The sequence below is a fragment of the Hemiscyllium ocellatum genome, chromosome 19, assembly GCF_020745735.1.
Source record: "Hemiscyllium ocellatum isolate sHemOce1 chromosome 19, sHemOce1.pat.X.cur, whole genome shotgun sequence".
Classification (NCBI taxonomy): Eukaryota; Metazoa; Chordata; class Chondrichthyes; order Orectolobiformes; family Hemiscylliidae; genus Hemiscyllium; species Hemiscyllium ocellatum.
Window position 1 is genome coordinate 51484528 of NC_083419.1, and position 13109 is coordinate 51497636.

Consider the following 13109-nt stretch of genomic DNA (forward strand, 5'->3'; position numbering starts at 1 on the left):
AATTTAAAGTGACCGGTAAAAGAAGAAAGGGTGTTAAGAGAAAAATACCTTTTCAGTGAGCGAATTGTTAGGATATGGAATGTACCGTCTGGAATGGTGGTGAAGGCAGGTTCAATAGAGGCCTTGCAAAGTTTTGCTTCTACCTGGCAAATACTGCATGGATTAACATTAGGGAGGAAAGTTTTAAATGTATGGGGAAAAAAAAAGGAGATTTGGTACTAGAGAATAATGCCCATATGAATTGCTAGGCACAATAAGTCAAATGGCCTTCTTCTGCACCACAGACTTCAGTGATTCCAATACAATTGCATTACTTCAGTACATCATACTAGGTACTAAATAAACTTATTAATATAAATTTATATTTGTATAAATTCTAATCATATGGCTCTGTTCAGGTGTCAGTCTTGGGTTGGTGTTCACACTTCTGAGAGTCATAAGATTATTCTGTCAATCATAACTGAAGAGATTCAATTGTATAATCATGGTTTATACTTCAGTTCAATACAGACTAAAGGAGAACGGCACCACCAGCCTTAAGAAAAGGCATTAAATCCAATCCTTGCCTACTGCATACACATAGTACTGCTTTGACAAGAGCGGTGAGTTCTTGTCATATTCAGGTCAATATTTAATTTCACAAGCATTGGTCACTCGTTTAACTGGTGTTCCTAGGAACTTACTGTGCACACATTTGCAGCTGCATTTACACCAGTAAAACTTTAAAAGTAATTACCTGACTGTGAAAAATGGGGAAGATAAAGCTAAATTCATCACATTCTTTAATCTCTAATACATTAATTATAAAATACACAAAATCTCATTTTGACTCAAATGTTTTGTGGAGGTCCACTAATTAAAAAAAATTTAAACATTATCTACAGTGGCTGCTTATAAATTTTCATTAATTTTAAATCATCTTAGAAGCAAACACCTTAAAGCTGTACTAGTACCAACCACATCTACTCTGTGGTTTCCGGTCTTAAAAATGAATCAAAAGTGCAGGAAAAGTATTGTAATTTACATTGTTGGTCATTCATTTTGTTAATGTCTATTTAAAACGGATCAGAAAGGTAATTAGGACCCCATGTTTCGACAATCTAATATTCTGTTTCTACAAAAGATAACGCCTCAAAATATTACTTTGTACTTTAATCTAATCTGCTGAGATTACTAAATTCAGGATAGAAAGAATTCAAGGGGAAGACAATCTGCATTACAAGTCCGTATGAAACATACATGTCAAGATTAGAGTGGTGCTGGAAAAGCACTGCAGGTCAGGCAGCATCCAACAGCAGAAAAATCAACGTTTCGGGCAAAGGCCCTTTCGTCAGGGTGCTGCCTGATCTGCAGTACTTTTCCAACACCACTTTAATCTTGACTCTAATCTCCAGCATCTGCATTATCCAATTCTGCCTATGAAACATACATAGTCTATTTTAATGAGACAGAATCTTATGGACTTGGTTGGAACATCAGTTTATTACATTCTTGTTAATAGCATTTTCCAATGATAATCATTCTATTAGCAGATTGGTTACTATAACATGACATTAGGACAGTTGCTCTTCATCTTTATTAACAATATAGATGACTGCATTGAGAGAAACTATCACAAGACAGAAGATTTGAAAGAGGGCTAGGGCTTTGGATTAGAGAAACAAATGATTATTTGGAAGAAGTTAAGGGTGAAAAAATGGGCAGACACAGAATGTAAAACATGAATCACCTTGCAGGGCTGGGAATTTACAGCTGTTGAGCAGGAGAAAAGTTAAAGTTGTACATGAAACAAATAGCTCAACGGTACCTCGAAGCCATAGTGAAGACAAACATAGTCCAATGATATTTTATGCACTTCTTGTGTCTTATGCATTCTTCTCCATTAATTAGCCCTGGGACTTTCCTCCCAATTGAAATGCAAATTATTTCTCCTGCAAATTAACTAACATGTTTATGGAAAGGGCCCTGGAACACTCTAATGCTGTTGTAAATTTGTTCTACTAGCTTTTTTATATATATATATATATATATATATATATATATATATATACTTACCTCAATGAGGTTTTTAGCTTTGAATACATCAGCAATTTCATATATTAGGAGATCATCTTTAGTTCTGCTAATTCCATCAATGTGCACGTGCTGAACTACCACCTAGAATGGGAAAAAGAGTTTATGACCTGACAAGTATTTCAAATTGAGAATTCTTCTAAACTTAAAATAGGCATGTATAAATTCAACTTTAAAAAGCTAATTCCCTCGAGCAGAACCCAAACATGACGTACAATTATAATTTATTTAATAGGGCTTAACAAGAAAAAAGAAGACCAAGGATTAACCAAGAAACCCAATCAGACAGTCTTGACTAAATTCAGGAATTTAGAACGTATCAGAGGATTGGAAAGAATGATGTTCTCTAAGTGATTTAGCATGTATTTAATATAATATTGATACATGTGCCAGTAATAGTACCCAGTACTGAAACCAAATTAAATTAAATCACTATGTTACCAGATACTTAATTGAGCAATGCGAACTCCTGTCATACGCTACAATTAAAATTTGATTGGCTGGATCTGAAAGCAGTGGCAACAATGGTGGAAGGAGCATGGGGTTCTGCTGAACACATAGTCTTCCTCATTTCTGGGCCAAAACAAGAAAACTCCACATTACATTTTGAATGTTACAATATCCAGCTTCGCAAATGGAGAAAATGACAAGTCATTAAGAAGTCCCATATACAGATTATCAACACAATAACAGAAGTCAAAAAGTGATTAGAAGTCAGTCGGGTAGTTAAAGAGTTTGAGCTAAAGTTTTAAAGTCCACGTGAAATTCAGACAGTTTCTTCAATTTTAAAACATAATCTTGGGTTCTTCAAGCAGAATCAATACAGTATTATAGCTGAGAAACTCTATATTCAAACCACACATTTCTGCTTTGTTAATCACAACCTAGCTGCATGGTTTTGAGGTAAGATCTGATGCTAAAGAGATACTTAAAAGGAGGCTTCTGACCTAGATTTGAAATTTATACTAGCTGTCAATTCAGATACATAGTTCTGCATACTTTAAGTACTACAATTCTGAACAATTAGAATACAAGTTCATTCAACATTGTGATAGTCATGCATAAGCAAATGAATTCATGTAAAAAAGTGCAATTATGAGAATGAGGACATAGCAATTCCAAAAGGGGATTTAGAATTTTAAAAAAAAAAATCGGCAAACAGTGGAACTTTGTACCAAACAGAAAAGGCTGAAAGTTATGATACTCCAAATGTATAACTCATTGCCTGAAACACATTAGAAAATCTGATGAAGTGATGAGCAAGAGGGAAAAACAACTCTTTCTGAAACCAACACCGGAATTAATTCCATGCTGCATCAGTATTCGCTTCCAGAATAAAACCATACAATGTAGAAAACTAGTTAGTTAGTATCCTGAAAATTCATCAACTCTGTATGTTAATTAGCTAATCCTCTAGCCACGATAAACCATTACCTCCACCAACATGGGTTCTTACCTTATTAAGTAGCCATCTAAAAATCAAAATAAAATCACATCCATTGCTTCACTTATCTATCTAGCTGGATACCTCCTCAAAAGTTGAGTAAATTTGTCAAGCATGATTTTCCATTCATGAAACCACGCTGACTCTACTTGATCATAACTTGCATTTATAAATGTTGTGCTCTTACATCCTTCATGACAGACTATAACATTTTCCCAATAACAGACATGAAGCCAACTGACTTCTTGTTACCTCATTTCTATGTCCTTTCTTTTGTCAATGTAGGTGCAACAATGGCAATTTTCCAATCTTCTGGGACTTTGAGTATCTAACAAGCATCAATTTGAGGTCATAATAAAAACTGAATTGCCCACAGACACAAACTGAAGCGGTAAACTTCAAAATCAATAAACTATATTGATTAGCTTGTCATTTTAGAATTTAACTAGCAATAGCTAACTCAAAGTCACTTAGCAAAAATAACTCCAACATTTTGTATGTGGTTCAGAATATCTAGCATGCAGGCTTGACAACTTCAAGCTGTTAGCAAGAAAAAAAGTCTAGGTTTAAAAGTACAATTGCCTGAATCTCTCAGGCATTACAAACAATGCTGAAAGGCTATAGAAACAGCAAAAATACCATCAGGATAGTTCTCAAGAAGAGTCACTGGACTCTGTATTCACTCCATAGATATTGCTGGACCTTCTGAGTTATGGCAGCAATGTGCTTTTGTTTCAAACCACTAGGTTGATTGGTGACTTGAAGTGCTGATTTCTCAGACTATTTTCTCCATGAATCAACCCAGGGCTTTTTGTTTCCAGTGCTCTACAGACTAAGACTCCCAACTTATATTCCAGGTGAATTTCACAACTTGCTTCATCTTGTGATTTATTTGAATAACTCACCACGTTATCACTTGTCTGTCCTTTAGCACACAGCAGACATTGCTAGCTAAGTGAAAACAGACAAAATCCCACAATATATGGTCATAAACAAATCTGTTTTAAATAAAGCACAAGATTAAAAAAAAGTTTCTCACCCTTTTATTTTCCAGAACCTCTTGCTTGGTTTCAGGTTCCACTTCAACTGTTTCCAGTTCATCCACTGAAGGTGATAAATTCGGTCCACTCACTGGAAGAGGCTCCAAGCTCTGAAAGATATTGTATATATTTCTCTTTTATTCTCTAGTGTTCTAAATGCATACTTGCTTGATACAGTAACATGGAAAAAAAAATGAAGAAGTCAAATACCAGTAGTTTGCTTCTTACTCTTAGTTTGTGCTGCGCACATCGAGAGTCAATGAATAAAATAATTCAGTCTTATTGGATCCAAGGCTCAAAATAGTTCCCTAGACCAAAAGGGTCTGGGAAAATAAAAGTACGCATTTCTAGGAAGCATGAGCCAGGGATAATGACAATGGATCTATAATCAGTTCATGTCTAAAATTTTAATAATAAGGGAAAGATCTTCAAACATGATTAATTATGCAAAATGTATTTTTTTCCCCCAAATGTTCACTGGTTTTCTCATTGGGTAGAGAAGGCGCAGGTCTGAGAACACACAGTGAAAATGTAAATGCCAGACATAATGAGCATAATGTTAAAGACTGCTGACAAGTAACATACATTTCAATGGTGAAACTGTTTGAGATTTTAAGGCATACATTTATTCAAAGGTAAAACAAAACCAATCATGTTATTTTGGGAAATGCATCATCTTTGAACTCAAGGTACAGAATAAACATGTGGAGGATCATGTGAATCACAAAATGCTAGCACCTAAGTTCGAAGGGTAAATAGGAAAACAAATGGAATATTGACCTTTATTTCAAAGGGATTGAAACAATAAAAGGGAGGTTTTGCTCAAACCGTATGAGGTACTAGCCACAACCGGAATACTGTGAAGCATTTTTGGGCATTTTGTCAAATGAAAAGTAAAATGGCATTGGAGACAGTCCACAGCAGGTTCACTAGACTGATACCAGTATGGATGAAAGATTATGCTTTATGAGGAAAGGTTGAGTAGATTGTGCCTGCACTCTTTGGAATGAGAGTAAACCTTCTAGAAACATAGAAGAGTTTTCGTGGACTTAACAGAGTACATGTGGAAAGGTCTGATTCCCCTTGTGGGAGAGTTGAGAACCAGAGGGTATAACCTCAAAAAAAAGGGGTTGCACATTTAAGATACAGGTGTGAAGGAGTTTTCTCTCTCAAGGGGCTCCAAATCCACGGAATTATATATCATAGAGGGCTGCTAAGGCTGGGTTGTTCAGTACATTCAAGGCTGAGATAGAGAGATTTTTAATCAGTTAGGGAATCAAGGTCATCAGGAAAGGAAAGTTGAGGCATATCAGATCAATCATGATCTCATTGAATGCCAAAGCAGATGATGGGTTGAATGGCCTACTTCTGCTCCTAAGTCTTATGATCAGGTCACATACATCCCTCACAAGTGAGTTCACAATATAAAAATGTGAATACAATGCAATGTGCATGAAACCTATTGGTGCCCAGCTTGTTATCTCTTATTTATGTGTAATGCATGATCTGGATACAACAGAGATAGCAATGGGGGTTTGTTCTTGCAAGTAGTTGCCAAGTGGGCAGTCAGTTGCCCTGGAGGGGCCAGACGGAGGCAGCAAGCTCAGGCGAGTGCCGGGTGAGAGGCCCAGGATAGGCTGGAGTGGCAGCGGCAAGTCCTGGTGAATCCCACAGGCTAGGCCTAGGCCAGGCCAACATGGAGGTAGCGAGTTCAGGCATGTCCTAGGGGCAAGTCCCAGGTGAGGCCACCGTGGGAGGCAGCGACTCCAGGTGAGCCCTGAAGACATGCCAACCCAGCATGGGGGCAACACGTTTTGGGGAGTCCCAGAGATAAACAGAGCAGAGCGGAAGCCAGCACGGGAACAGCAGCGAGCTCCTTGAGGACTGCAAGCAAGGCCTCCAGGATTGATGCCTAGCATCTCCTAGACACTTGGCTCAGCGGTCTGAAAGCCGGCATGGACTTAATTAAAAGACTAAAGTGCGAGTACGTTTTAAGAAAACTTCTTTATCCTTTATTCTTATGCTGAGCTTTTATTAATGAGTTGCTCAATTCTGTAACATATACTTAAGCATCCTGTACCTAGGTAACATGTACATAAGATGGCACCAAGAGCACACAAATTGTCCATTTAACCCAACAAGTGTGCAATATATTTCCATTTCACATTATCCAACTGTCAGGAGAGTTGGTAACGTTCTCCCAAATGTGGCAGCAGAAAAAGCTTATCAATGAAACTTCATCATTCTTATCTCTGCCTGATGTTCAAGGGGCACAAATCCAACTTGAGGACTTGACTGCTAGACGTACCTTGTGTTCCATACCTGGAGAAAGCTAGAGAATTCATCAAGTATTCTGGCTAATGTGCATCCTCTAACACCAAAGAAAGTTTAACTGGTCTCTTATCTCCTTTGTTGTCTGCAGGACCTTACAACAGAATTATAAATTGGCTTATAGATTTGTTATGATAACTACAGAGACTACACATCAAAAGAAAAATGTGTCAAGTATTTTATGCATCCTGATGGTCTAAAAATTCAACAACCCCAATTTCAACACTTCCACTGGCATAGAGACCAAGCAATGTCAACATCTCAAGCGTTAACTTTTTTAAAAATTACACCGCAAAAGAGCTGGGCTGAAGCAAGATATTCTGTGACATGTAGTTCACCACTTGACCTGTGAAAGCACCAATACAGCTCAAGTCAAAAGAATGATGACATACACTCATTGTGCGTTTGGACAGGTGAAGGGACACATTAAAACTCAAAAATCTCTCTACAGTTAGACTCATATACACAGCCCATACCATTGACACACATTTGTTTGTAGTATTCAATCTAACAGAAGCATTGCAATAAGTTAGTAAATCATCAATGTCACCCTTTCTACAACCTTGAACCACAAAGAAAGGTCAGCAGCAGCAGCAAGGTGACAAGAAGCCTAAAGTCATACAAACTCATGAAACAGACCTACAAAAGTGAGCTAACTACCCTCTGAAATGACCTACCTAGCAAGTTACCCAGTTGCATCAAACTGTTTGAGGAAAGGGCACTGCACTCACACCACGCCAAGTGGTTGAACACATCATCGCCTCCCCAATTACGGGTGGCCAATCAATCCTTGCCAACCACATCCCAGGAATGGACAGCGAAGAAACGTAACGCTCCTCCTCAATATTCGAGGGAAATTTGTCAATAGTTCCCCGTCAGGATGCTGGTGGCAGCAGTAACTCACTGGGAAAACACTTGGACAGATCAATAAGCTGATCCCAGAGAGGGCCCAGCAACTTTGGGGAGGAAGGTTAGGGAGGCTCGAGGGCTGAAGAGGACATCCCCGCGGGGATCCCGGATCATTCGCCTGTCCTTACCCGAGCGTGGACAGTACCCATAGTCACTGAGAGCCGGGCCCGCGGTCTCCTCCTCGCCGCCGGGTTCCACCTGATGACCCCTCACACGGCCCGAGACCGACAGCAAGGACGCCGCCGTCAGCACACAGCACGTGACCGGGCCAGCGCGCCCGCTGACTGGGTGGCAGCGAGAGGGCGGGGCCGCGACACGGACCAATCACATGTTGAAGGTAGCCGTCAATCAACTGTCGGCGGAACCTTCCAGCTAGAGGCGGCCATGCGGCCCGCGGTTGATGCTATCCCCAAGGTCAAAAATGACATTACACCAGGTTAGAGTCCAACGGGTTTATCTGAAGACACTGACTTTTGGAGCGTTGATCCTTCCTGGAATACTAAGGAGTTTCGGACTTTACTTCTGGAATATAGTGTGCCTCTACTTTTCACTGGAGTTAGGTAAATGGGACAACAATAAATCAAATCAAAATAAAACTAACAGACATACCTCCGTATGGCCCAGTTAGAGTCATAGAGATGTACAATCCTATAGGAAATAGACCCTATGGTTCAACTCATCCATGCTGACCAGATATTCCAATCTAATGTAGTCCCACTATCCAGCACTTGGCTCACATTCCTCTAAACCCTTCCTATTCATATACCCATTCAGATGCCTTTTAAATATTGTATTTGTACCAGCCTCCATCACTTCCTCTGGCATCTCATTCCATACACACACCACCCTCTGGTCCCTCCTACATCCCTCCCCTCTCATCTTAAACCTATGCCCTCTAGTTCTGGACTCCCTACATTGGAGAAAGTACCTTGTCTATTTTAGATTAGATTCCATACAGTATGGAAACAGCTCCTTCAGCCCAGCAAGTCCACGCCAACCCTCTGAAGAGTAATCCAGCCAGATCCATTCCCCTACAAATGCACCTAACACTATGGACAATTTAGCATGGCCAATTCACCTGATCTGCACATCTTTGGATTGTGGGAGGAAACCCACACAGACACAGAATGTGCAGGAATCAAACCCGGGACCTTGGTGCTGTGAAGTAGCAGTGCTAACCATTGAGCCACTGTACCACCCCTCCCCATATTTACCCTACCCATGTCCCTCATGATGTGAAATACCTTTATAAGGTCACTCCTCAGGCTCTGACACTCCAGGGAAAACAGCCCCACCCTATTCAACCTCTCTCGAAAGCTCAAATTCTCCAAACCTGGCAACATCCTTGTAAATCTTTTCTGAACCTTTCAAGTTTCACAATGTCCTTCTTATTGGAGGGAGACCAGAATTGCATCACTATCCTGTCTGCCTGCAACTCCACTTTCAAGGAACAATAAACCTGCACTCCAAAGTCTCTTTGTTCAGCAACATTCCCCAGGAGAAAAATTACTTTGTGTACAGATGCAGTTCCAGATTTTGGATTTTAATAAAAAATGATTCAATAACATTAGAAGATAGGGCAATTTGATTATTTATTCAAAAGATACAGCTTAATTTAGAATATTGCGGTTGGTCTCTACAGATGTGTGCAATTTATCACAAATTTAGTATTGTTTTCAGAGCAAGTTGCTGGATGTTGATTGACTGGAAGCTTCCCAGCGAAATGGAAGTTCTCATGTTTTTCAGTAATGTAAGTAGAGTGTCAAGCAAGCAGGAAAAAGCTTCAAGGGAAGAGCTGAGTATTTTAAGAGATATGATCTGGAAACTATATTGTACACACGTACTTACATGTACCCTGCTATTGGTATCTCAATGTAACAATCCAAATCAGATGCTAAGATCTGAGAAATACATTTATTACCATCTCGAGATATAGGCAAAATAGCAATATTTCAAACTTCTTGAAACCCCAGGACCTGACACCAGCCCTTTGTAAGATTTCCATTGATTCCACTCTTCAAGCACTCTGATGTGATTTCCAAGTATTTCCAGTGTTCACTTTTGAAAATCATTATTGAATCTGCTTCTATTTTATTGAAACTTCATAAATTAGAATACTAACTTTCTCTGTTCACTCCAGTGAAAAGTAGAGGCACACTATATTCCAGAAGTAATACCAGCTTCTCCAGGTTGTTCAAATAAGTGAATTCCCACTTCTCCAGCCTTCATTCTTTCCAAAGGTTTGATGCTGAAAGTTCTGTGCCTGGCACTGGATTGATCACTCATTGAAAATAACTTTTTTCCATGCAAATGTTCATTACTTGTGATCATTCTTTCTATTTAATGTACATTTATTCAAGAGATGTGTATCAATTTTCTTAGTGTTTCTGGTCCTGATGAAATGTTTTATTAGAAATTTTGTTAGTTCTGATGTTCAATGCATTGGTTTTTGGAAATGCACATCCTTATACCTCAATGAGTCACCTGCCCTATTTATGTTGATGTTTTTGTCAATTTTTCAAACAGAACAATATATATTAAGAGGTGCTTACTGATCAAGATAGTCACTACGTTTTGGACAGTAATGTAAAATCAAAAGTAATAAAATTTGAGTATGGCATATTTCAGGATAGTTGGAACATGATTTTTTTTTAGATTACTTACAGTGTGGAAACAGGCCCTTTGGCCCAACAAGTCTACGCCGACCCACCACCCACCCATTCCCCTACATTTTGCCCTTTACCTAACACTATGGGCAATTTAGCATGGCCAATTCACCTGACCTGCACATCTTTGGACTGTGGGAGGAAACCAGAGCAAACCCACGCAGACACAGGGGAGAATGTGCAAACTCCACACAGTCAGTCGCCTGAGTCGGGAATTGAACCCAGGTCTCTGGCACTGTGAGGCAGCAGTGCTGACCACTGTGCCGCCCATGGTATTCTGGTACATTACTGAAAATGCTTCCAACCTTAATAACTAAGCATTCAATCATTTATTTTCATAACAAATTACACATTTTCAAATTTTACAAACTTTTAAAGAATGCTGGCAAATAATCCATATTGCTGTTACTGAAATTCTGGTTCACAGTAACATGGTTGCTGTTCTCCATATAGTCAATTACCCTTAAGATAAATGCTGTACATATTCAATTTTGATTATTTCATCCAGTATATAGTTACTATGTCTTTAGCTCAGTTTTTGCACTTCTACACATTTTTAAGTTCATGTCCATTATAAAGATTAAGCAATACTTGGGAGACGCAACATTGCCTTACTGAGGTTATGCTAGAGAAGGTGCTGCCTTTAGATAAGATGGTCAGGCAAATTGCAGAGGGTGGTGGTTGTCTGAAATTCATTGCCCAGTTTGCTGGTTGAGGCAGAAACCCTCAACTCAGTTGGAAGCAATCTGAAACTGCACCTGAAGCATTATAACCTGTGGTCTCTAAGCATCAGGTGCTGTAAAGTAGAATTGGAATAGGAAGGTGGTTTATTCAACTGTGCCATCATGATAGAGTGCATGACCTATTTCTATGCTATAACTTTTCAGTGGTCCTATAGCCTATAAAGGCATGCTTATAATAATACAAACATGACTCCCTTGATTAGCAAAGCTCCATATTGGACAACTGGCTTGTGTCAAATTTGTTGATCTCTAGGCTTTTATCACTGTCTTGGTGCCCAGAAAGGGAAGGAGTATTAGGGTTGGTATTTCTATTCCTTCGAACCATCACTGCTGCATACCTATAGGCATGCCTGACAAATATGGTCAGAATCAGCGTGACATGACGCAAGTTAATAATCAGTGGCAAAGCTCAAATATAACTAATAGCAACTTAACTTATCAGACAGGAACAACTGCTTGTTGAATTTTACTTAAGTATGGAATCTAATTTTTCAGAAAAGGGAGTAATAACTGACATTAGCACAGTTCGGAATTCTACAGTGAGAAAAGAATCCCACAGATGTGCTACAACTGAACAAATACAAAGAAGCAGCAAACTTACTACAATTAATGATTTCTCGACTGCAATTTGAAATAGGAAAGCCTCAAGAGAAACTGACTTTCTACAAGTTCTTATGCCTCTCATAAAATCTTCTTGTGTGGCCCCATAATAAAGGGAGACTATGACTACAGTACATATGACATTATGAACTTCTTACAGTTCAACAGTATAGGAATTCCATTGGCTGGAAATCTCTTTAGGTCATTCTAAGGTCAGGAAAAGCACTATAACGTTCAAATCTTACTTTTCATGCCATCTCCAGCCAAACCTTTCCATAGCAAGAGTGGGTTGCCAGACTTGCTCCTTTGCTTAATTTAAACATTTTCCAAAATAGGAGGATTGAAAGACTTCTTCACAGAATCATGGATGTTGTTTCATTATTATTTAAAAGGGAAATGCAATAAGTGTGAACCTGAGTCTAAGGATGTTGTCTCCACATTCTCAAGTGGTATAGTGTTGCTTCTTCATATATTTCAGGAATAGAAGCAAGCTATTTCTGTAAAAGCATTACAGCAAAATAGCACATTCTCCCCGTGTCTGTGTGGGTTTCCACTGGGTGCTCTGGTTTCCTCCCACAGCCCAAAGCTGTGCAGGCCAGGTGAATTGGCTATACTAAATTGTTTGTAGTCCTAGGTGCAGAGGAAATTGGGTCTGGGTGGGTTACTCTTTAACAGGAGTGGCACAGTGGCTCAGTGCTAACCACTGCTGCATCACAGCACCAGGGACCCAGGTTTGATCCCAGCCTTGGGCGACCATCTGTGTGGAGATTACACATTCTCCCAGTATCTGTGTGGGTTTCCTTCTATAGTCCAAAGATGTGCAGGTCAGGTGAATTGGCCATGGTAAATTGCCCCATAGTGTTAGGTGCATTAGTTGGAGGGAAAGGGGTCTGGGTGGGTTACTCTTTGGAGAGTCAGTGTCGCTGTGTTGGGCTGAAGGGCCTGTTTTCACACTGTAGGTAAACTAATCTGAGTTAGCTTAAATCTCATTGAAGTATTATGTCACATCCTGGAATTAAACCTTTAAGTGATTGGAATTGTTGCAGCTCCAGAAGTGTAATTATAATGTGATAGTTTAACATGGGCAGTTACAGTCATAGAGATGTACAGCATGGAAACAGACCCTTCAGTTCAACCCGTCCATACCGATCAGATATCCCAACCCAATCTAGTCCCACTCGCCAGCACCCGGCCCATATCTCTCCAAACCCTTTCTATTCATATACCCATCCAAATGCCTCTTAAATGTTGCAATTGTACCAGCCTCCACTACTTCGTCTGGCAGCTCATTCCATATGGGTAC

At 39.5% G+C, this 13109-nt stretch overlaps 1 protein-coding gene across 2 annotated transcripts in view; it reads right to left on the minus strand.

Moving 5' to 3' along the window:
• LOC132824756 (sorting and assembly machinery component 50 homolog) overlaps positions 1 to 8065 on the minus strand; it is a 28873-nt gene extending 20808 nt beyond the window's left edge. Inside the window, exons 1-3 of one of the 2 annotated variants that reach the window (XM_060839463.1) lie at positions 7926 to 8065; positions 4557 to 4667; positions 2056 to 2157 (exon numbers count right to left, since the gene is read on the minus strand). In XM_060839463.1, the coding sequence (XP_060695446.1) occupies positions 2056 to 2157; positions 4557 to 4667; positions 7926 to 7946 (234 nt within the window). In that variant the 5' untranslated portion in view covers positions 7947 to 8065. The remainder of the gene's footprint in view (positions 1 to 2055; positions 2158 to 4556; positions 4668 to 7925) is intronic. The other variant, XM_060839464.1, reaches the window with a different exon arrangement.
• Positions 8066 to 13109: the final 5044 nt, after the last annotated feature.